Raw genomic sequence first — 23,799 nt, forward strand, 5'->3', positions numbered from 1 at the left:
GCTGGCTCCCAAACGTCATTTCACTGAATGAAATGTCATCTTACTCTGTTGCCCAGGCTGGAGTGTGTCTTGGCTCATTGCAGGCCCAACCTCCTGGGCTCAAGACATCCTCCTGCCTCAGCCTCCTGAGTAGTTAGGACTATAGGTGTACATCACCACATTCAGCTAATTTTTTAAAAAATTTTTTGTAGAGATGGAGATCTCACTATATTGCTCAGGCTGGTCTCAAACTCCTCAGCTCAAGCAATCCTCCTCCCTCAGCCTTTGAGTAGCTGGAATTACCAATGCACCTCCCCATGCCCAGCTAATTTTTAAAATTTTTTGTAGAGACGGGGATCTCACTATATTGCCCAGGCTGGTCTCGAACTCCTGACCTCAAGCGATCCTCCCACCTCAGCCTTTGAGTAGCTGGAATTATGGGTGCACCTCACCATGCCCAGCTAATTCTTTTATTGTTTTGTAGGGACCAGGTTTTGCTATATTGTCCAAACTGGTCTCAAGCTATCCTCCTTCCTCGGCTTCCTAAAGTGCGGGGATTTGCAGGTGTGAGCCACAGTGTTAGGCAATAATCCAATTTTAAAAATGAGGGGAATAATAGTACCTTCCTCATTTAGTTGCTGTGAAAATCAAAGGAGAATGACAGTAACAGCCACAGCCGCCCCACAGCAGGAACTAGGCACTTCAGGGTGGGCACCCAGTACACCTCCAGGCCTGTGCCTTCTGTCTCTTTGGTGAGTCCCTTTGGTGAGTCTCTAGGCCAGGGGCAACAATTGACTACAAGTAAGGGAATCCCTCGCCTCCCTGCAAGCTCCTCCCCTTTCTCCCCGAGCCCCGCCCTCTGCAGCCCCTCCCTGCAAGAGTGGGGCTGGGGCCCGGCAGGTGTGGGGTTAAGGGAGTCTGTTTGGGGCCCCCAGGAGCAGCAGCCTGAGCAGCGGCTGCCACAACTGCAACAGCAGCGGCTGTGGCAGGCCTGGCCCCCGGCCAGCTGGCGGGGAGCCCCAGGAGGGAGGGAGGGAGGAGGAAGGGGAGGAAGAGGGGAAGGAGGAGGAGGAGGAGAGGAGCAGTCAGCAGGCCCGAGGAGGCAGGACTTCCTGGTGTGGGGGTTGTCAACAGCCCAGAAAGAGAAAGACGGAGAGGCAGAGACCCAGGGGAGCCGAGGAGCGGAGACACGGACCCAGCGGGGCCACGCGGGAGGAGACTCGGGATACCAACTCGCCGGCTGCCACCGGGAGCAGCGGGGGACTCCGCCGCCGCCTCCCACATCGTCTCTAGACCCTTGGTGCTTCAGAGGCCGCGCCTGGGCTCCTCGGAGGAGGCTCAGGTTCCTTCTTTTCCGGAGAGCAAACTTTCCACGGAGATGCCTAGCAGAATGAGCTGCGGCCCCCGAAGAGGACGGGGCAGGCTCTGATCGCCGCCTGCGTACCCCGCCACTGCCCGGGGCCAGGAGGCCCCAGGGAACCGACAGCCCTACCTCTTAGGCGCAGGGACCCCCAGGCTCACATCAGTGGCCGAGGCCCCAGAGGTAGGGCTCGGGATTGGGCGGGGCGCTGGGGGGTAGCCTGGCAGGGCTTGCCCCAGAGACGTGGGAGCTGGGATGAGGGTGGGGGCTGGAGGCCTAGGAGAGGTCTCTCTGGGTGGCCGGGCCAGGCTGGGGAGCTGCTTCACCCCGGTTCTCCCAGGCCCTGGAGTCCGAGCTCTTGGGACAATGCAGGATCCCTGAGTCGGTATCCCAGGAGAGAAATGTTCAACTCTGGGACCCATTTGCCTCTTCCTACCCTGAGCGCCTTCTGGGATTCGGTCTCCTCTGCCTTGGTCTCTTGTCATCTCTTGCCTGTCTCTGGGTCTCTGACGGTTTCCCCTTCCCCCACTTTGCTCCCCGGAGAGGAAGCCCCGGAGGTGGCCTGCCCACTGGTTTCACACAGACACACACATAAACTCACTCGCTCTCTCTCTCTCTTTTTCCAGTTTGCAAACTCAGCTCTGGAGTTCAGCAGCGACAGCAGCAGGAAAAACCTGCCCTTGCTCCCCCCTCCTGCCACCTCCACTTTCCTCCTCTCCCCTCACCCAGCAGGCACCCCCGGTTCCCGCCAGGCCCTCCTGCCATGTCGGACCCAGATGTCCCCAGGGGCCCGGATGCCCCCACCATGTGGCCCCCTTGTTCCAGGGGTGCCTGAGCCCCTTCAAGGAGCCCCAGCCCACCCCCAACCTTGGCCCAGCCCTGAGCCCGAGGGACCATGAGCGGGGGCAAGAAGAAGAGTAGTTTCCAAATCACCAGCGTGACCACAGACTACGAGGGCCCGGGGAGCCCAGCGGCTTCGGATCCCCCTGCCCCACCGCCCCCCACTGGGCCCCCGCCCCGCCTGCCAAATGGGGAGCCCAGCCCTGATCCAGGGGGCAAGGGCACCCCCCGTAATGGCTCTCCACCACCTGGGGCCCCCTCCTCCCGTTTCCGGGTGGTGAAGCTGCCCCACGGCCTGGGAGAGCCTTATCGCCGAGGTCGCTGGACTTGTGTGGATGTTTATGAGCGAGACCTGGAGCCCCACAGCTTTGGCCGCCTCCTGGAGGGAATTCGAGGGACCTCAGGGGGTGCCGGGGGCAGATCTTTGGATTCCAGGTTGGAGCTGGCCAGCCTCGGCCTGGGCACCCCCACCCCACAGTCAGGCCTGTCTCAGGGCCCCTCCTCCTGGCTCCGTCCACCCCCGACCTCTCCAGGACCTCAGGCCCGCTCCTTCACTGGGGGGCTGGGCCAGCTGGTGGTGCCGGGAAAAGCCAAGGCAGAGACACCCCCGCTGTCGGCTTCCCCGCCTCAGCAGCGCCCCCCACAGCCTGGGACTAGGGAGAGCGGGGGCACTTCTCGGGCTGCCATGCCCCTGCCCTCCCTGAGGATGGAAGCAGAGGCTGGGGGCTCCGGGGCCAGGACCCCTCCACTGTCCCAGAGGAAGGCTGTAGACGTGCAGCTGCGGATGGAGTTGGGTGCTCCAGAGGAGATGGGGCAGGTAAGACCTGGGTTCTAGGGCTCACCCATCTCAGCCCTGGCCTGACCTCCATCTCGGGCCTCCCTACCTCTGCCTCCCTCCTCCTCCCCCCTCCCCCTCCTCCCCCCTCCCCCTCCTCCCCCCCTCCTTCCCCTCCTCCCCCCCTCCTCTACCCCTCCTCCTCTTCCATCACCTGTCTATCAGATCAGACAGCCCCCTTCTCTGTGCCTGCCAGGTCACTCTCAAGCCCCTTCCTCTTCCTTCGTTGTCTGCCTCAGCCTCCTTCCTGTTTTTTGCACCCTTTCTCTTTCTCTCTGGCCTCTGATTCTCTGCCTTGGTTTTCACGTAGCCTGGCATATGTGGCCTCCTCACCTGGCCTTCTTCTGTCTTGGTCTCAGCTCCTCTGGCTCTAGGTGATGAGGGTGGAGGCCCCAGCTGGGTAGCTGGGTCCCTGGGGTAGGAGCTGCCAGGATTTGGGGAGGAACGGTAAAAGGTAGGCCTTGTATGCTGCCAGTCTCTTTCTACTGCAGCCCCATCCTGAATGTGGGGTCTTTCTTTTCCCCCAGCCACCCATCGCAGTCCCACTTCTAGCTTTGCTGCACACCAAGTGTCATGGAGAAACTGGGGAGGGGGAACACCTCCCTGGGATGGGGAAGGGGCTTGCTGGTTGATCCTTTTCACCCCCCAGTTGTCTGGCTCAACTCCCTCCAGGCGAGAAGAACCTGAGAAGGAATGCAGTCCCCGTATTGCTTCTCCTTCCTGTCTCCAAAAGAGGAACAAGTCTGGGCTGGGGGGGGCGCGCAGGATGCCTGGGTCCCCGGGGTGGGGGCGAGAAGCCAGACACAGGGATTGGATACTTCTGTCCTGCGGGAGAAAATAACACCTCGGAGGGCTGGGGAAAGGCAGGGGGTGTGAGGATGCGAACTCTTTCCCCTTCCTGGCCTTGGACACAAACCACAGTATAAAAATAACCTGGGACTGGATGTCTGGGTCCTGTCAGGACCGGTCAGGACTGGCTCCCCCCCACCCCTCCTGGCCTCAATCTCACATCTCTCATGATGCACCCCCCTTCTTCCCCCCACTCTTCTTGAACTCTTGCATTCAACGCCCACCCCAGGGGAGAAGATGCTGTTTCTCTTATTGGTCCCTGTCCTCAGGCTCTTCCAAAGCAAACCCCCTTGGCCACCAGCCTCCCTGCTGTCTGTCCTTAAGTCTGGCCTGAGCTTTTCTTGGGGCCACAGACCCTGCCTCTCTCTCTCCAGTGCCCGCTACCCCCCAGCCTTCCCCCACCTCCTGGCGGTCTTCTGTTTGCATGCATCTGTTTTGCTATTTCCCTGCCCAAAAGTCTGTCTCTGTTCCACGTCCCCCATGCCTCTTCTCCCTCTTAAGAGAGGGGAGTGGTGGAGAAGGGCCAGCGGACACCACCTGGGCCCCCTTCCTCTGTCTGTCCCTCTAACCACCCTGCACTCTCTGTTCTTGGCTTTTCCGAGAAGCTGGGGCCTCCCGGGGCCTCACAGAGGCGTCTTGTCATGTTCCTGTCGCCCCCGCCCTTTTTGCTGCCGCCCCCAGCGCCTGTTGGGCTATTCGGGTCCACGCCCAGGCTCCGCCTCCCCCCAGCTCCACAACCAGCCCCCCCCAACCCTAGGGCAGAGCGCAGGAGCAGAATTCCACCTGAGTCGGAGAAGTTTGAGAGGGAAGGTGAGAGTGGGGGGTGGGTAAGGGGATGGAGGAGCAGTTTCTGAGGATCCATTCATTCTACAAATAGCACTGAGCAAACTGACCTTCCAGCAGGGGAGAGACACAATAAATACTTTAATTTCAGATAATGTTAGGTGCCATAAAAAAAATGAAACAGTTCAGTGGACCAGTGAATGATGAGGAAATGCCTCTGTAAGAGGTGACATTGGAGTCATTTGAAGAGGGCCGCCTGGGCACGGTGGTTCACGCCTGTAATCCCAGCACTTTGAGAGGCTGAGGCAGGCAGATCACTTGAGGTCAGGAGTTCAAGACCAGGCTCACCAACATGGTGAAACCCTGTCTTTACTAAAAATACAAAAATTAGCCAGATATGGTGGTGAGTGCGTGTAGTTCCAGCTACTCAGGAGACTGAGGCAGGAAAATCACTCTAACCCGGAAGGCAGAGGTTGCAGTGAGCCAAAATCATGTCACTGCACTCCACCCTGGGTGATAGAGCAAGACTCCATCTCAAAAAAAAAAAAAAAAAGGCAGACAGGCTGGGAGCGGTGGCTTATTCTCCCAGCACTTTGGGAGGCCAAGGCAGGAGCATCACTTGAGCCCAGGAGTTTGAGACCAGCCGGAACAACATACTGAGACCCTGTCTTTCCAAAAAATAAAAAATTAGCCAGGCATGGTGGTACACGCCTGTAGTCCCAGCTACTTGAGAGGCTGAAGCTGGAGGATCGCTTAAGGGCAGGAATTCAAGGGTGCAGGGAGCCATGATCATGCCACTGTACTCCAGCCTGGGTGGCAGAGTGAGACTCTATCTCAAAAAAACAACAGAAGGCAGACACTCTGAGTAGCCTCTGATTAGGGGTCCCGTGCCAGGGGAAGCAGGGGCATTGGGTCTCTTCTCAGTTCTTCCATCAATCCCTGCCTCTTCCCACTTGGGAGACCCTCTCTAATATCCCATACACCACTGCCCCCATGCCTCAGGTTGACCCACTTCTTGCTTCTAGTACTTCCTTAATGCCTTTCCCGGAGCTGGAGCTGGAGGAGGGAGGGGTGGTAGGAGTCCTGGGTCCCCCAAAGAGAGGGGGGAGTTGGAGAGGGATGAAGGCTAGTAGGCAAGTTGTAAGGTGGCTGGTTCCTTTCTCTTCTCCCCTCATGTGTTCCTTCCTCTCCGCCTCCAGGTGTTCCCACTCGACTCTCGCCCCAGCTCCCCTGCCCTCTACTTCGCCTCGGATGTCAGCCTGGCTCACAAATCTCCAGACCCCTTTGGAGCAGTAGCAGCTCAGAAATTCAGCCTGGCCCACTCCATGTTGGCCATCAGTGGTCACCTAGACAGCGATGATGATAGGTAGGTGGGCTTTGCGGGGTGGCGGGGCGTGGGGTTCAGGCTCTCCACTCACCTGGGGTAACTGTAAGAAGCTTCCCGGGAGGCGTCCTTCCCCAGGTTGAACTTGGAGAGGATCTCTTAGAGAAACCTGGCCTGGGCATAACCACTGCACACAGTTGATTTTGGACCCACTCCCCCTCTGTGAGGAGGGCTGGGTGGGACTCCCTGGCTCCGAACTGTCAGGTCACAGCCTTTTTTAGAATTTGAAGGGGGTCATTGTTGTCAAATTCCAGAGCTCTTGCAGATTTAGAGATCATCTGGCCAACCCCAGGAACCCACTGGTGAATGCGTGCTGGAGACAGAATAGGGAATCAGGCCTGGGCTCAGTGGCTCCTGCCTGTAATCGCAGCATTCTGGGCGGCCCAGGCAGGAGAATTGCTTGAGGCCAGGAGTTCAAGATTAAGCCCTGGAAACATAGCGAGATCCCATCTCTAAAAAGAGAAAGAAAGAAGAAAGACATATATATTTATAAGAAGTAGGCTGGGCACGGTGGCTCATGCCTATAATCCCAGCACTTTAGGAGGCCGAGGCAGGCAGATCACCTGAGGTCAGGAGATCGAGACCAGCCTGGCCAACATAGTGAAACCCTGTCTGTACTGAAAATACAAAAATTAGCCAGGCGTGGTGGCGCATGCCTGTAATCCCAGCTACTGGGAGAGGCTGAGGCAGGAGAATCACTTGAAGCCAGGAGGCAGAGGCTGCAGTGAGCTGAGATCACAGCACTGTCCTCCAGCCTGGGAAAAAAAGCGATGCTCCAACACAAAAAAGAAAAAAAAAAAAAAAAAAAAAAGGCCGGGTGCAGTGGCTCACACCTATAATCCCAGCACTTTGGGAGGCCGAGGCAGGCAGATCACAAGCTCAGGAGTTCAAGACCAGGCTGGCCAACATGGTGAAACCCTGTCTCTACTAAAAAAAATACAAAAATTAGCCGGGCATGGTGGCTCGTGCCTGTAATCCCGGCTACTTGGGAGGCTGAGGTAGGAGAATTGCTTGAACCGGAACCTGAGAGGCAGAGATTGCAGTGAGCTGGATCACACCACTGCACTCCAGCCTGGGCTACAGAGCGAGATTCCATCTCAAAAAAAAGGTGAAAAAGAATGGGAATTAGTTTCCTCCCAGTTCCATCTCCCTCTTCCTCTCCCAATAAGGGACTGTGACATCCTGATAACCCACAGGGTCTACTTTAGGATCCTAGGATTTCTAGAACCAAGAAAGCCACTCCCTAAGATTGGGCCAGCAAGGAACAGAGTGGGCTAGGAATGGCAAAGGGGCAGGGGCGGCACAGCAGAGAGTGACTTTCTGGGGTTCATCCTTTAGAAGACAGTGCTCTGTTGGTTGGGTTTCCAGGGCCAGGTGTCACCGTTCCTAAGAAAGCCAGCAAGCTGAAAAGGGAGGCCCAGAATCGTTGAGTCAGAGATAGCCAGAGGCTGCCTGCTTCTGGCCGGGGACTGATAGGAACCTGGCAGAAGGGCTGGGGAGTCACCGCTTTTCTTTTGGAGGGAGGAGTGGGACTTCCCCTGGGAGGCGTTCAAGGGGAGGGACTTCCTGCTTGGAAGGAAATTGGGGGTGGGGCTTCAAGAGTGGGTGAGTGGGTGCCTGAGGGATCCGTTCCAGATGGGAGTTGCTCCTTCCTGTCTTCCCCAGATTGGGGGCTGCTCTTGGGGATCAGGGACTCAAGCCCACCACTGACAGGGTCCTGGGGCCTTGGGGAGGATAGGGACCTGGCAGAAGGGGTGGCCTCGAGCCGGTGGGACGGAGGGCAAGGGTGCCAGTGCTGGGCAGGGCTGGGCAGGGCAGGGTGGATTCTGCACGTTCCCGCTCTCAGGAATGTGCGAAGTGTGAGGTCGGCCAGGGCCGGGAGAGTCACCTGCCCCCATCACCGCTATTCTCAGCATTTCCCGCCCTCTCTCCCTCCTACTTGGGAGGTTCCCTGGCAAGAGGACTCCCCATCCCTCCCCCACCCCGTTGAGTTCACAGCCCAGCCTCCTGCTGTCTCTGTCTTAGAGGGTTCCGCCTCCTGAGGCCTCCATCTTTCCCCTGTCCCTCCCTCCCTACCTCCTTCCGTCCCACCCCCTCCCTGCATACCCTAGTCTGACCGGTCGGGCTCCCAGCCTCCACTTCACCCTGCTGTGCTCTAAGGCTCTTGGGGATCTGTCCCAGCCCAGCCCCTCCAGCCCCACCCTGCTGGGCCAGCGGGTTTGGGTTGGGCCACCCCCTGCCCCCTAGGAATGGGGCGTGTAGATCCCACCTCTCCTGTCTGGCATGTGCAGAGCTGGCAAGACAGGGTCCCAGTGGCCTGGGATCTCCCTCTTGAGAGGGAAGGTGGGCTGAGATGTTCAGTGCCTGGATCGCAGGGAGGGAGTTGAGGACGCCTGACCAGTCCCTGAATCTGGGGAGGGGCGAACAGAGGGTGCAGGTGAATCTGGAATGCTCACGTGCCAGGGCTGGAAATCCTTATCCCCTCGTGGCAGGTGGGAGGTAGTTGGTTAAGTTGTGAAGAAGTGGATGGAAGGAATGGGGGTGGGGCTGGTGGCCGGCCTGGGGATCCAGGGATTATAGGGAATGGATCCCAGGGACCTGGGAAAGAAAAGGTACATTTATTTATCCAGTGCCTCCCTTGGATCCAGTACTCCCTTATCCCTTGTAATCCTAAAAGCAGTTCCATTCTCCCACTTGCCAGATGAAGTATCTGAGACACAGAGAAGGAGGTTTTTTGGGTGTTTCTGCCTCCCAAAGTACTGGGATTACACGCAGGAGCCACCGAGCTGGCCAGGAGGGTTTTAGAAACTTGCCCAAGGCCATCCAGCTAGTTTAAGTGGCTGGACTGCAATTGGAGCCTGGGTCCAACCCCAAAGCCACACTTTCTCCACTGTCCTACCGGGATACCTGTGTCCCAAGCAAGGAGGTGGTGGCAGTGGTCTACAATGTCTTTTCTCTCTAGGACTGTCAGGGACAGCTCTCCCAAGCAGGGCAGGGAGCCAACCCCCTTTCCCCCTCCCTGACCTTCCCAGCCCCGCCCCAAAGACACCACAGATTCCCGGAGGGAGTAGAGACAGGGATGCCACTTTCTTGGCCCCAGGCTTAGGCCCTGGGGGCTCCCCCGAACACATTGGAGGGTGCATGGGGCTGGCCCCTGTCCGCAAGATCCCAGGCTCCCCATTTCTCCCAGGTGTCCTGCTTTTTCATCTCATCTTCATGTTGAGGCTGTTTTATTTGACCTTCAAAGAGGAAGACCAGTTCCTAGGGCTATCCCCGACCCAGAATCAAGAGTCCTGCAGGGCCAAGTCTCCAACTGTGCATGTCATGCTCTGCACAACTCCAGGGGGTGCCACTTATATTTGAAGTCACAGTAGATGCTTAAAGTCACATTTTTCTGGAAGACAGCATTAAGGGTCTCGAAGAAGGGGACATTTTCTCATCCACACAAACTTGCTTTTGGGCTTGTGTCTCAGCAACTCTTACTTTCCTCCCCGGGACCCTGCCAAAGAATTCTAGCACGGTGCCCACGACCCCGCACTTAGGGGTCCTCAAGGGGAGGGCCTGGGATGTCAGAGTCCTGGTCCCTTGAAGTGTGCGTTAGAATGTCCCACTGGAAAGTGCCATCGAAACTCTCAGGTGCTAGACAAACGGAAGACAGTCACCTGATGGCCAACAAATGTTTACTTTGTATTATTCCTTTATCTCTGGTGAAAATGAAAAACTTACTTGACATCTTTACCCCTGAGTCTCCGCCAAGCAGGGCCTGTGTTCCTGTCTCTGTGTATCCGCCCCTTTGGTCTCTGTGAGTTTGTTTAATGGAGTGGGGGAGAATTGGATTTTTTGTGGTGGCTCTGTCTCCACCCAGGTGCTGCTGGTTGAAATAGCTCAAGCCAGGTGCAGTGGTTCACACCTGTAATCCCAGCACTTGAGGAGGCCAAGGGAGGCAAATCACTTGAGGTCAGCAGTTTGAGACCAGCCTGACCAACATGGAAAAACCCCATCGCTACTGAAAATACAAAATTAGCTGGGCATGGTGGCACATGCCTGTAATCCCAGCTACTTGGGAGGCTGAGGCAGGAGAATCGATTGAACCGGGGAGGTGGAGGTTGTGGCGATTCGATATTGCACCATTGCACTTCAGCCTGGGCAACAAGAGTGAAAAACTCAGTCTCAAAAAAAAAAAAAAAACAAGGAAAGAAATACCTCAAAAATTACTTTGACCCTCCAGCTGGCTGACCCACCCCACCCTCTTCAACTCTCGTCTCCAGCCCAGCCCTCACCCTGCCCAGCCCTCATCCCGCCCCAGGAATCCCAGGTGCCCTTTCCCTACCCACCCCACCCTGCTCTCTCAGGCCTGGTCACCTTAGTTGTTCCATCTGTCAGCACCTTCTGCACCCAGAGCTTGGATGAGAAATAGAAAATTCCCAGCTCCCTTGTGCTCCCTTCCTGGCTGCAGAACCTCATCTAGGGGTCACCTTGCATTGAGTGCTGATCCCCCCCCGACTAGGGGAAGCAGGTCTGACAGCCAGGAGGGAGGGCTTACAGGGGAGCCCAGGGATGTGGGCTGCAGCCCCTCAGCCCCACCCCCACCCCACCCTCCCGCCCACTCTGAGAGAGGCCCAGCTGGGGACTGGAGGGCAGGACTGGGGATCCCAACACAGCACCAGGGTACAGGGGTGCAGGGGTGGGTTGGGAGCCTCAGGGCGAGAGCCTGGGGACTGAGTGGTGGGAGAGGGTGCCTTGGAGGATGAGGCCGGGCACAAGAGCCTGTACAGGTCCTCGACGGTGAGAATGGAACTTGAGAGAGCCAGGTACTGGGACCAAGAGCCTAGTGTCCTGGAGCCAGCCTGGAGCCCAGCCCTAGGGGCTGTTGAGCCAGGCCTGAGTCTCCCTCTGGTGGCCACTTCCCAGACTGCAGCTAGACCCTCTTCCGCTCCCTGCCGCCTGAGACTCCCAGCTCACTGCTAAACTCTTGCTCTTCCCAAAGTCCCATCTCCAAGCTCACCTCCCTTCCTGTCCTCAAGCCCGCTCTTCCTCTCGGACACCAGACCCAAGTCCCAGGCATATAGACTTTTTTTTTTTTTTTGAGGCGGAGTTTCACTCTTATTGCCCAGGCTGGAGTACGGTGGTGCAATCTTGAATCACTGCAACCTCTGCCTCGTGGGTTCAAGCGATTCGATTCTCCTGCCTCAGCCTCTGGAGTAGCTGGGACTTAGAAGCACCTGCCACCACACCTGGCTAATTTTTTTTGTATTTTTAGTAGAGACAGGATTTCACTATGTTGGCCAGGCTGGTCTCAAACTCCTGACCTCAGGTGATCCACCCACCTCGGCCTCCCAAAGTGCTGGGATTACAGGTGTGAGCCACCTTGCCTGGACTTTTTTTTTTTTTTTAAACAGGGTCTCTGTCGCCTAGGCTGGAGTGCAGTGGTATAATCTTGGCTCACTGTAACCTCCACTTCCTGGGTTCAAGCGATTCTCCTGCCTCAGTCTCCCCAGTAGCTGGGATTACTGGTGCCCTCCACCATGCCCAGCTGATTTTTGTATTTTTAGTAGAGACGGGGTTTCACCATGTTGGCCAGGCTGGTCTTGAACTTCTGACCTCAAGTGATCTGCCCAAATTGGTCTCCCAAAATACTGAGATTACAGACATGAGCCACTGTGCCCAGCCTTTAGGCTGTATTTGTCTTACAGGGCTCTGGGCTCAGTTTCTGTTGCCATGGTAACCTTTCCCATTTTTTGTATTCTCTGTGGGAAGTCAAGGACCTTCTGGCCATGTCCCAGGGGTCACCCATGATGTGAGTCCTCTGGTGTTTTTTGGTGGGAGGGTGCTCACAATCTATAGAAGACCATGAGCACATCAGAACGCCCCCCACCCCAGCCACCTCCACCCTGTTTCCCGAGGCCTTGAGGGACAGAGGGGACAGGATGGGGTCAGAGGTGGAGAGGGGCCTCCAAGGGCCAGGCCCTTCCTCACCCGTCACACCCTTCACTCCCCTTTCAGACCCAGGCTTCTGCCCCAAGCCCCTCCCCAGCCTGGCCACCAGCTGACTTCCTCAGCCGGCCCCCTCCTCTCTACTCTGGGATCGGTGCCAGGGTGAGAAGGGGACACTGGCACTGACCGTGTCTGGGAATTCCCGCCCACTGAGGAGCCGAAGGGAGGGGGTTCCCCGTGTCCCCAAGGAGCCAATAGCAGCCAGGCCTTGCCCTGGGGGGGTGGTGTATATCTTTCTGGACAGCACCCCTGAGGCACTGTCTCCTCTCTGCCCGCCTGGCACCAGCTAGATCCCGCTCTGCCCGGGGGGGCTCTGAGCCCCCCAGGCATTCCCTTCACTGCATCCCTCTCTGTTGGGGGTGGGTGTCCAAGGACGCTTTTCCCTTGGGCATGGCTCAGCCAGGGGTCTCTGTCAAGTCCCTGGTGTCATCTTATGAGACCCGAGTGGTGGGGATGGCTCCGGGGCCGCCCCGAAAAAGGGGCTGTGCCTCTTCCCCTTGCTCTCCCCGGGGTGCGTCTCCCATCCGAGGGACATCTGGGCCTCCGCCGCACCGGGGCCTGGGGGGCCCTGGGCAGCGGCCCTCGGCCCGCAGGGGGATGGACAAAACCCTCCTCTCCCTCATTCTCTACTGTCACAGGTACAGGGGGGTGTGGGCGGGAGGCTGTGGTCCAAGAAGCCAGCACCTGGGAAGGCTCCTCCTCTCCTCCTCTCCTCCCCTCACCTTCCTGTGTCTCTCCAGTGGCTCCGGAAGCCTGGTTGGCATTGACAACAAAATCGAGCAAGCCATGGTAAGAGAAGCCATCTTGGTCCCAGGAGGTCCCGGCCCCCTTAAGCCGTCCGCCTGCCCTGGCCCTTTTCTCTTCCTCACCAGGGAGCAGGAACCCCCAGCTCCTCCATCCCTTTCCCTGCCGGGCTCTGGGCATCCTCCACTATCTCCTGCTGCCACCTCCACCCTTGACTCTGCCCAGCCTCTGGTCAGGCTGCTGGTCCCCATCTCTATCTTTGAGCCCTGACTCTGCCTCTATCCCTTGTCCTTGTCCCCTGTCCCTTCGCTACTTTGTCCCTCATCCTCTGGGCACTGGGGACTCTCTCCCACCCTGGCCCTTGAGGCACTGGGCAGGGGATGAGCCACCCACCCGTTGACCCCATGCCTGTCCCGGGGTCCCCAGGACTTGGTGAAGTCCCACCTCATGTTTGCGGTCCGGGAGGAGGTGGAGGTGCTGAAGGAGCAGATCCGGGACCTGGCGGAGCGGAACGCCGCGCTGGAGCAGGAGAATGGGCTGCTGCGCGCCCTGGCCAGCCCAGAGCAGCTGGCTCAGCTGCCCTCCTCGGGGGTCCCGCGACTTGGGCACCCTGCGCCCAATGGGCCCTCCATCTGAGCCTCCCTTCCCTTACAATGTGCCTTTGGGGCTGCCCGGCCTTGCGCCAGCCGCCTGCCCCCTCTTCCTATGCAGCTTTAATGTCCCCATGTCCCCAGGGTGGGAGTTCAAGGCTCAGCATTGGCCTGGTCCCCCCCCCGCCCCTGCCCCGTCTCCTCAACGTCCCCAGCCTTGATGGAGGAGGGAGGGCTTCAGAACGGGGTGTCAGAGGGACCCCCCTCTGGGAGGGAGCCCAGCCCCCACCCTCCCTCGTGGGACCCCCAGCAGTAGACAGCCTGGGGGAGTAGGAGGCTCCCCGGCAGACATCCCACCCCCACTTTGTTCCCTCGAGGTGCCCCCTCTCCTCTGCCCAGGGGAGGGAGTGTGGACAGTATCTGGAAGTTCTGGGATTCAGGTTGTTATTAAAGTAATAATAATAATTAAAAACTCTGAAGAAACTTGAATTTGGAGGTTGACATCTCGTTCTTCGCTTGTGCCCAGACTCGAGGTTCGCGCCTGCCACTTCAGGCTCCCCTGAGATCTTTCCTTTTGCAGACTGGGGAAGTTTAAAGTGTGGGAGATGGAGGGGTCGAGACAGAGGCCAGAGAAGGGAGCCAGCGGTTCGGGTCCTGGGAAGGGGCAGGCGAAGATTGGGGGTGGGGGGGCGTCTGCCCACGTGCTGGGGGGGGAAGCCGGGAAACAATGAGGCCTTTGGTGGTTGCCCAAGATCCACCCCCCCTCAGCTTCCCAGTGTGTCCCCTCTGCGGGCTGGATCTGGGTGGCTGTTTGGGGGTGGGGCGGGGGGCCCTGAATGGGCCCCTTGTCTCAGGGCTGGGTGTGGGCCAGGCTCCCCGGGCACACGGTGCCCTTGCCAGGCCTGGCCGGCCGCCGCGGCTCCCACCCCCGGCCGGCTGAGGACGGGCCCTGTGGGTGAGCTGGCCCCTCCCTGACAGCCTGGGCTCCAGTCCCAGGCGAGTCAGCAGCGATGGAGAAGGACCCCCTCTAGTGGGGAAGAGGGAAGAGCTGCGGGGAAGAGGGAAGAGCTGCGGCCAAAGCCCCAGGGGGGCCCTGGGAGCAGAAGGGGCCCCGGCTAGAAGGAAGCTGTGAAGCCAGGTCCTTGGAGGCTGACCTGCCTTGGAGTCCCTGACTCTCTGCCTCCTTAGTTTCCCTAGGTTCATAACTTTTGGCAACTTCTTTGGTTTTTCTTTTTGTTTTTTTTTTAAATTTCTTCTTTCTTTTTTGAGACAGGGTCTTGCTCTGTTGCCCAGAGTGCAGCAACACAGTCACAGCTCCCTGCAGCCTCCATCTCCCTGGCTCAAGTGATCCTCCTGCCTTGGCCTCCCTGAACTATAGGTGCGCACCACCACATTCAGCTAATTTTCTTTATTTTTGTAGAGATGGGGTCTTGCTATGTTGCCCAGGCTGGGGTGCGGTGGTGCGATCATATATTACTGCAGTCTTCAACTCCTGGGCTCAAGTGATCCTCCCACTTCAGCCTTCCAAGTAGCTGAGACTACAGACATGTGCCACTACACCCAGCTATATGTATGTATGTATGTATGTATGTATTTGAGATGGTGTTTCGCTTTTGTCGCCCAGGCTGGAGTGCAGTAGTGAGATCTCAGTTCACTGCAACCTCTGCCTCCCAGGCTCAAGTGATTTTCATGTCTCAGCCTCCTGAGTAGCTGGGACTACACGTGTGTGCCGCCACACCGGGCTAATTATTTTTTTTCTTTTTTCTTTTTAGACGGAGTCTTGCTCTGACTCTCAGGCTAGAGTTCAGTGACACGATCTTAGCTCGCTGTAATCTCCACCTCCCAAGTTCAAGAAATTCTCCTGCCTAAGCCTCCCAAGTAGCCACCGCAGGATTACAGGCACCTGCCACCACACCCGGCTAATTTTTGTATTTTTAGTAGAGATGGGGGTTTCACCATCTTGGCCAGGCTGGTCTTGAACTCCTGACCTCGTGATCCACCCACCTCTGCCTCTCAAAGCGCTGGGATTACAGGTATGAGCCACCGCACCCCGCCTTTTTTTGTTGTACTTTTAGTAGAGATGGGATTTTGCCATGTTAGCCAGGCTGGTCTTGAACTTCTGAACTCAAGTGATCTGCCTACCTCAGCCTCCTAAAGTACTGAGATTACAGACATGCGCCACCATGCCCAGCCTAAATATTTTTGTAGGGGCAATCTTGCTATATTGCCCAGGCTGATCTCAAACTCCTGGCTTCAAGTAATTCTCCCACCTTGGCGTCCCAAAGTTCTGGGATTACAGGTGTGAGCTATCACACTTAAGCCTCCTTAAGTTTTTTCCCTCCCTCCCTACCTCTCTTCCTTCCTTCCTCCCTCCTTTCCTTCCTTCCTTCCTTCTTTTTATTTTTTCCTTCTTTCTCTCTCTTCCTTTCTCTCCTTCCTTCCTTCCTCTGTCTCTCTCTCTTCCTTCCTCCTTCCCTTCCTTCCTTTTTTTTTTCTTTCTCTTTCTTTCTTCCTTTTTTCTCCCCTCCGCTCCCCTTTTCCTTTTCCTTTACCCTTTCCTTTTCTTTCCCTCTTTTTCTCTCTCTCTTCCTCCCTCCCTTCCCTTCTCTTCCCTTCCTTTCCCTTCCCTCCCTCCCTCCCTCCTTCCCTCCTTCCTTCCTTCTTCTTTCTTTCTTTTTTTTTGGTTTTTTGAGACACGGTCACAGTCTCATTCTATTACTTAGGCTGGAGTACAGTGGTGAAATCATGGCTCGCAGCAGCCTCCACCTCCTGGGCTCAAGCAGTCCTGCCTCCTCCTCCTGAGTAGCTGGGACTGGAGACACATACTATCACTCCTGGCTAATTAAAAAAAAATTTTTTTTTAACTTAAACATAGTGAATCGGGGGTCCCACTGTGTTGCCTAAGCTGGTCTTAAACTCCTGGCCTCAGGTGATCCTCCTGCTTCAGCCTCCCAAAACACTGGGATTGCAGGCACGAGCCACCATGCCCAGCCCCCTTTAGCTTTTCTGAATTTCAGATTCCTCTTTGAGGAAGTGGCACTAACAGTAATGTCTTCCTTGAAGGGCTGCTGTGCAGGGACTGCATGACTCCATGCAGGGACAGTGCCTGTTAGTTTGTTACATGTGGGTTTCTTTTCCCTGGATGTGAGCGAAGGAGTGCCAGGGTGGAAGAGATGGACTCTCCGGGACCTTGGGGGTTGGGGTCAGGGCCAGGCAGCCTCACAATGGTGTAGAACTCTCCCTCACTGTAGGTTCTCACCTACGTCAACTCCTCTCCCTGAGGGAGGGGAGGAAAGGTCTGGGATGTGTCACCGGGAGGGACTGTCCCCCAGTATTTCCTACGTCTTTCTTTACTGCTGTGCTTGAAGCTCCCAGGGGACCCCTCAAGAGGTGGTCACTGGCCCGAAGCCCACCCTGTCCTCCACCCGCCACCCCCACCGTACCAAATGCTGGCTTTGCCCCCTCGACTGTGTTTATCCTGTCGAGAAAGATGGTTGTGGTCATGAGGTTCTTCCGATGGGTTAGACGGGCTTGGCAAAGGATTACTAGCTGGGTGAGTTTCCAAGACTGCTCTGTCCTTGTGATGCACTGGGACGAGGGCATGGGTCTTGGGCAGCCCTTACAGCATGGGCTCCCTCCCTTTCTGGCCTCCTATGGCCAAACAAGACGGGGTGGAGAGGAGGGAAAGGACAGCTGGGGAGGGACTGGAAGAGAAGAAAGAGAGGCCAGGAAACTCACTGCTCCATCCCTTTTGTGCCTTTTCTTCTGTGGATGGTGTTGTCTGCCCTGCCCCTCTCTCCTGTCTCTCCTTTCTGTGTCTTGGTTCTCAGGTTTTCTTCTGGAGACAGAAAATGAAACCAATGATGTTAGAACACCCTGCCTCCAAGAAACACTCATTGAAAAAAGTGAAGACTCTGCAGGTGTCTGAGACTTTGAGGTTGGTCGAGCCCCTCAAAGAGGCTAAGCTTGAGTTGGGTGAGTCCCCTGAGCTGCCAGATGCCTGCATGTTGGCCAAGACCACAGAGGGGACCGAGGCGGAGCTGGGCCGACAGGGCCGATCCCTGCTGCGGCTGCCCAGGATGGCCGTCAAGTCTGTCTCCACACTCATGTTTTCCGCCCTGCAGAGCGGCTGGCAGATGTGCAGCTGGAAGGTCAGCACCGTCCCCCTGTTTCCAGTACCCCTCCCTCTTTCCCCAGCCCCCAGTGACTCACTCCTCCCTCCGATGACTTGTTCAACAATTGTTTCCTGGCCTGATGCAGTGGCTCATGCCTGTATTCCCAGCACTTTGGGAGGTTGAGATGGGAAGATCACTTGAGCTCAGGAGTTCGAGACCAGCCTGGGCAACATAGCAAGACCCTGTCTGTTAAAACGGTTTTTTCTTTTTTTTTTTTTGAGACGGAGTTTCACTCATGTTACCCAGGCTGGAGTGCCATGGCGCGATCTCGGCTCACCGCAACCTCTGCCTCCTGGGTTCAGGCAATTCTCCTGCCTCAGCCTCCTGAGTAGCTGGGATTACAGGCACGCGCCACCATGACCAGCTAATTTTTTGTATTTTTAGTAGAGACGGGGTTTCACCATGTTGACCAGGATGGTCTCGATCTCTTGACCTCGTGATCCACCCGCCTCGGCCTCCCAAAGTGCTGGGATTACAGGCTTGAGCCACTGCGCCCGGCCAGTTTTTTCTTTTTCTTTTTTTTTTTGAAACAGAGTCTCGCTCTATCACCCAGGCTGGAGTGCAGTGGTGTGATCTCGGCTCACTGCAACCTCTACCTTCCAAGTTTTAAACGATTCTCCTGCCTCAGCCTCCTGGGTAGCTGGGACTACAGGCATGCGCTCCCATGCCTGGCTAATTTTTGTATGTTTAGTAGAGACAGGGTTTCACCATGTGGTCAAGCTGGTCTGGAACTCCTGAGCTCAAGTGATCTACCTGCCTCAGCCTCCCAAAGTGCTAGAATTACAGGCATGAGCCACCACACCTGGCAATTTTTTTTTTTTTGAGACGGAGTCTCACTCTGTTGCCCAGGCTGGAGTGCAGTGGCACAATCTCCGCTCACTACAACCTCCGCCTCCTGGGTTTAAGCCATTCTCTGCCTCAGCCTCCCAAGTAGCTGGGATTACAGGCACGTGCTACCGTGCCCAGCTGATTTTTGTATTTTTAGTACAGATGGAGTTTCACCATCTTGGCCAGGCTGGTTTTGAACTCCTGACCTCGTGATCCACCCACCTTGACCTCCCAAAGTGCTAGGAGTACCAGCATGAGCCACCGTGTGCCCAACCCCAATTTTTTTCTTTATTAGCCAGGCATGGGGGCTCATGCTGGTAGTCCCAGTACTTTGGGAGGCTGAGGCAGGAGAATTACTTGAGGCCAGGAGTTCAAGGCCAGTAAGACCAGCCTGGGCAACAAAGCAAGACCCCATTTCTGCAAAAAAATTTAAAAATTAGCCAGGTGCCTGTAGTGGTGCCTGTAGTCCCAGCTACTTGGGAGGCTGGGGCAGGAGGATCACTTGAGCCCAGGAGTTCAAGGCTGCAATGAGCTATGATTGTGCCACTGCACTCCAGCCTGGGCAGCAGAGCAAGACTGTCTCTTAAACAAACAAACAAACAAAAAAATTATTTCCTATGCCTCCACCAAGTGCCAGGTATTCCTGAAGCTAGCTTCCTTCCTTCCTTCCTTCCTTCCTTCCTTCCTTCCTTCCTTCCTTCCTTCCTTTTCCCCTCCCTCCCTCCCTCCCTCCCTCCCTTCCTTTTTTTGAGACAGGGTCTCATTCTGTTGCCCAGGCTGGAGTGCAGTCGCGCATTCATGGCTCACTGCAGCCTCCACCTCCTGGGCTCAAGCAGTCTTCCTGCCTCAAGCCTCCTGAGTAGCTGGGACTACAGACACACACCACCACTCCTGGCTAATTTAAATTAGCCAGATACAACACTGAACAAGACTTGCGGACTTGCAGGGTTACAGATGAGATAACAGGCATTGCTAGTTCAGTATCCAGACATTGTTGAATGTGACGTTGTCCAGGGGGCTGTAGGACCCCAGTGGAGAGCCATCTTATCCAGACCTAAGGAGTCAGGCAAGGCCTTCTTAACAGAAGTGAGGGTAAAGCTGAGGCCTGAAGGCGTTAGCTTGGCTTGAAGGGGTTGTTAGGGGAAGGTGGAGGGAATGGGAGGGGTATCCAGGGAGTAAGAACAGCAGGTGTGTGGCCAGGCACAGTGGCTCACGACTGTAATCCCAACACTTTGGGAGGCCAAGGCAGGAGGACCACTTGAGCTCAGAAGTTCGAGACCAGCCTAGGCAACATGGTGAAACCCCATCTCTACAAAATATATAAAAATAAGCCAGGAATTGGTGACTCATAGCTGTAGTCCCAGCTATTCAGGAGGCTGAGGTGAGAGGATTGCTGGGATCTGGGAAGCGAAGTTTGCAGTGAGCCGAGATCGTGCCATGTATTCAAGCCTGGGTGACAGAGATTCTGTCTCAAAAAAAAGAAAGGCTGATGGCTTGCACTTGTAATCCTGCACTTTGGGAGGCTGAGGCAAGTGGATCACCTGAGGTCAGGACCAGCCTGGCCAACATGGTGAAACCCTGTCTCTACTAAAAAAATACAAAAATTCAGCTGGGCGTGGTGGCTCACGCCTGTAATCTTAGCACTTTGGGAGGCTGAGGTGGGTGGATCACCTGAGGTTAGGAGTTCAAGACCAGCCTGGCCATCATGGTGAAACCCCATCTTTGTAAAAACAAAAATTTTAAAAAAGAAAAAAAAAATACAAAAATTCAGCCTGACCAACATGGTGAAACCCTGTCTCTACTAAAAATACAAAAATTAGCGGGGCATGGTGGCACACACCTATAATCCCAGCTACTCAGGAAGCTGAGGCAGGAGAATCACTTGAACCCAGGAGGCAGAGGTTGCAGTGAGCTGAGATCATGCCACTACATTCCAGCCTGGGTGACAGAGCGAGACTCTGTCTCAAAAAAAAAAAATGGGCAGGATGTGGTGGTGCACCCCTATAATCCCAGACACTTGGGAGGCTGAGGCAGGAGAATCACTTGAACCTAGGAAGCAGAGGTTACAATGACCCGAGATTGTGCCAGTGCACTCCAGCCTGGGAAATGGAATGAGAGTCTGTCTCAAACAAAAAATAATAGCAGATGTGTGCAGAGCTGGCCCAAGGTGTGTGGCTTGGAATGGAATGATCCTAAAGCCAAAAGCCAGCTGGTAGAAGGCAGGGCTGCCACGTTTCGAGCTTTGGATTGGACCCATAGAGTAATGGGAGCCCTTGAAGACATCTGAGCAGAGGAGTGACATGATCAGATTTTGATTTCGAAAGCTCACCAGCACTCGTATGTGCGGGTAGGATTGTAAGCTTGTTGAGCCCAGCCTGGGCAACATAGGGAGAACCTGTCTCTACAAAAGTAAAAAATTAGCCAGGCATGATGCATGCCTGTAGCCTCAGCTACCTGGGAGGCTAAAGTGGGAGGATCGCTTGGGCCTGGGAGGTCAAGGCTGCAGTGAGCTATATTTGTGCCAGTGCATTCCAATCTGGGTGACAGAGACACTGTCTCAAAAAAAAGATGACACAGCCACTATGGAAAAGAGGATGGTCTTTTCTTTTCTTTTCTTTCTTTTTTTTTTTTTTGACAGCCTGATCTCGGTTCACTGCAACCTCTGCCTCCCAGGTTCAAGTGATTCTGTTTGTCAGCCTCCTGAGTAGCTGGGATGACAGGCACCCACCACCACGTCTGGCTAATTTTTGTATTTTTAATAGAGATGGAGTTTCACCATATTGGACCAGGCTGGTCTCAAACTCCTGGCCTCAGGTGATCCGCTCGCCTCATCCTCCCAGAGTACTGGGATTACAGGCGTGAGCCACAGCACCCGGCCAAGAATGGTCATTTCTTGTAAAACTAAGCATGTAGTTATCATATGACCCAACAGTTGTACTCTTGGGCATTTATCCCAGATAAATGAAATCTTATGTCCACACAAAAAATCTAAATGTGGATGTTCATAGCAGCTTGATTTGTAACAGCCAAAATCAACCCATGTCCTTCAGTCCGTGAATGGTTAAACTGATATTTTCAAACCTCAGAATACTACTCAGCAATAAGAAGGGATAAATTAGCCAGGCGCAGTGACACGCCTGTGATCCTAGCCCTTTTAAACACCCAGGTGGGAGCATTGCTTGAGCCCAGGGGTTCAAGGCCAGCCTGGACAACATAGTAAGACCCCATTTCTACAAACAAACAAAACAAACACACAAATAAAAATGTAAAAAGCTAGAAAGGACAAACTATTGATATGTCCAATAACATGGGTGAATCTTGAGGAATTTTTTTTTGTTTTTTGAGATGGAGTTTCAGTCTTGTTGCCCAGGCTGGAGTGCAGTGGTGAGACCTCGGCTCACTGTAACCTCTACCTCCCAGATTCAAGTGATTCTCCTGCATCAGCCTCCCGAATAGCTGGGTCTACAGACGCATGCCACCATGCCCGGCTAATTTTTTGTATTTTTAATAGAGACAGGGTTTCACTATCTCAGCCAGGCTGGTCTTGAACTCCTGACCTCATGTGAACCACCCACCTTGGCCTCCCAAAGTGCTGGGATTATAAGTGTGAGCCACCACTCCTGGCCTTGAGGAAATTATACTGAGTGGAAACAACCAATCCTAAAAGGTTATATACTGAATGATTCCATTTATGTATATCATCTACCCCTCTTGAAATAACAAAAATCTAGAAATGGAAAACATATTAGTGGCCCAAAGTTGCCAGGAGCCGCAGAGAGAGGGGCAGAATAGTGTAGGTATAGAAGGACAACATGTACGCTTGTAATCCCAGCACTTTGGGAGGCCAAGGCGGGCAGATCACCTGAGGTCGGGAGTTCAAGATCAGCCTGACCAACGCAGAGAAACCTGTCTCTACTAAAAATATATAATTAGCTGGGCATGGTGGCACATGCCTGTAATCCCAGCTGCTCGGGAGGCTGAGGCAGGAGAATTGCTTGAACCTGGGAGGTGGTGGGCTGAGATCGCACCATTGACTTCATCTCAAAAAAAAAAAAAAAAAAAAAAAAGGACAACATGAGGACTCCTTGTGTTGATGAAAATGTTCTGTATCATTTTGTGTTTTGTTTGTGCTTTTTGCTTTCTCCTGTCTAATAGAAATATTCTGTAGCTTTATGTTTTGGTTTGCTGGAGTATAGCGAGACTGACCCCATCTCTACAAAAGATTTTTTTAAAATTAGCCAGGTATGGTGGTGCACACCTGTAGTCCCAGGTACTCAGGAGACAGGCCGGGGGGATCGCTTGAGCCCAGCAGAGTTGAAGACTGCAGTGATTGCACTACTACATTCCAGCTGGGCAACAGAAAGAGACCTCATTCTATAATAATGTCATCCATAATGATAAAGGGTCACTTGGCTGTCCTGAAGAGGGGTCTTAGCAGGGGACCAGAGAAGGGACAGGAGGATCCACTGAAGCTGCTGCAGTCCAGGCTAAGATAGAATGCTGTTCTGGGCTGGGTGCAGTGGCTCATGCCTGCAATCCCAGCACTTTGGGAGGCCGAGGTGGTTGGATCACCTGAGGTCGAGAGTTCGAGACCAGCCTGACCAACATGGAGAAACCCTGTCTCTACTAAAAATACAAAAAAATTAGCTGGGCGTGGTAGTGAGCTCCTGTACTCCCAGCTACTCAGGAGGCTGAGGCAGGAGAATTGCTTGAACCTGGTGGAGGTGGAAGTTGCAGTGAGCTGAGATTGTACCACTGCACTCCAGCCTGGACAACAGAGCGAGACTCCATCTCAAAAAAAAAAAAAAGAATGCTGTTCTGGACTGGGGAAGTGCCATCAGGTAGAACAAGTTAATGCATTGGTGCCACATTTAGGAGGTAGAATGGTTGGGCCTAGTGGTTGATGGATGGAAGCAGTGGAGATTGGGAGAGACAAGAGTCAGGCAGACTGGAGATATTCACTGGCATGGAGAATGAATGAGGAAGAACAGGGGAGAAGGTGACAATTTTAGGGCATTGGGATGAGATGAGTTGTAATGTCAATGATAAGACATTTACATGGAGGTGTCCAAGAGGCAGAAGTCTATGCAGGCCTGGAGGTCAGGAGAGAGCTCCAGGCTGGAGACAGAGTCTAGTTGTGTGTCCTTCTGTTCTCTTTCATTTTAGGAGTGGGGTCTCAAAGGTAGGTCAGTGATAGCTTCCGTGCTCCAGAGCTTGCACTCTAGTGGAGAAAACAGACCAGTCCTTAGAGCAGATGGTGTATGAAACATGGTACGAGGAGCAGACCATGAGAATAGAAATGATGGGGCCAGGCGTGGTGGCTCACACCTGTAATCCCAGCACTTTGGGAGGCTGAGGCAGGAGGATCACTTGAGATCAGGAGTTCAAGACCCACTTGGCCAACATGGTGAAACCCTGTCTCTACTAAAAATACAAAA

At 54.9% G+C, this 23,799-nt stretch overlaps 2 protein-coding genes across 5 annotated transcripts in view; both read left to right on the plus strand.

Annotated features, from left to right (window-relative positions):
• Positions 1-938: 938 nt before the first annotated feature.
• TSC22D4 (TSC22 domain family member 4) lies at positions 939-13,847 on the plus strand. 2 transcript variants are annotated; one of them, XM_032255204.1, is made up of 5 exons: positions 939-1,522; positions 1,966-2,996; positions 5,846-6,012; positions 12,765-12,813; positions 13,195-13,847. In XM_032255204.1, the coding sequence occupies exons 2-5, from the start codon at positions 2,235-2,237 to the stop codon at positions 13,402-13,404; spliced, it is 1,188 nt and encodes a 395-aa protein (XP_032111095.1). In that variant the 5' UTR covers positions 939-1,522; positions 1,966-2,234; the 3' UTR covers positions 13,405-13,847. The 2 variants fall into 2 exon arrangements, with proteins under 2 accessions (XP_032111095.1, XP_032111097.1); XM_032255206.1 differs by lacking the exons at positions 939-1,522; positions 1,966-2,996 and adding an exon at positions 3,759-4,673.
• Positions 13,848-16,293: 2,446 nt separating this feature from the next.
• The window catches only part of CUNH7orf61 (chromosome unknown C7orf61 homolog), an 8,525-nt gene continuing 1,019 nt past the window's right edge, over positions 16,294-23,799 (plus strand). Inside the window, exons 1-2 of one of the 3 annotated variants that reach the window (XM_032255208.1) lie at positions 16,294-16,911; positions 17,189-17,509. In XM_032255208.1, the coding sequence (XP_032111099.1) occupies positions 16,849-16,911; positions 17,189-17,509 (384 nt within the window). In that variant the 5' untranslated portion in view covers positions 16,294-16,848. Of the gene's footprint in view, positions 17,510-23,799 lie in introns of all 3 variants that reach the window. The other 2 variants (XR_004261808.1, XM_032255207.1) reach the window with 2 other exon arrangements.

Source organism: Sapajus apella, unplaced genomic scaffold, assembly GCF_009761245.1.
Source record: "Sapajus apella isolate SASKATOON/1434 unplaced genomic scaffold, GSC_monkey_1.0 scaffold88, whole genome shotgun sequence".
Classification (NCBI taxonomy): Eukaryota; Metazoa; Chordata; class Mammalia; order Primates; family Cebidae; genus Sapajus; species Sapajus apella.

Coding starts and splice junctions, on each gene's coding strand:
- TSC22D4 (XM_032255204.1), top strand. CDS start 2,235: ATGAGCGGGGGCAAGAAGAAGAGTAGTTTCCAAATCACCAGCGTGACC. Junction 2,997..5,845: donor CTCCAGAGGAGATGGGGCAG/GTAAGACCTGGG, acceptor CTCCGCCTCCAG/GTGTTCCCACTCGACTCTCG. Junction 6,013..12,764: donor CTAGACAGCGATGATGATAG/GTAGGTGGGCTT, acceptor GTGTCTCTCCAG/TGGCTCCGGAAGCCTGGTTG.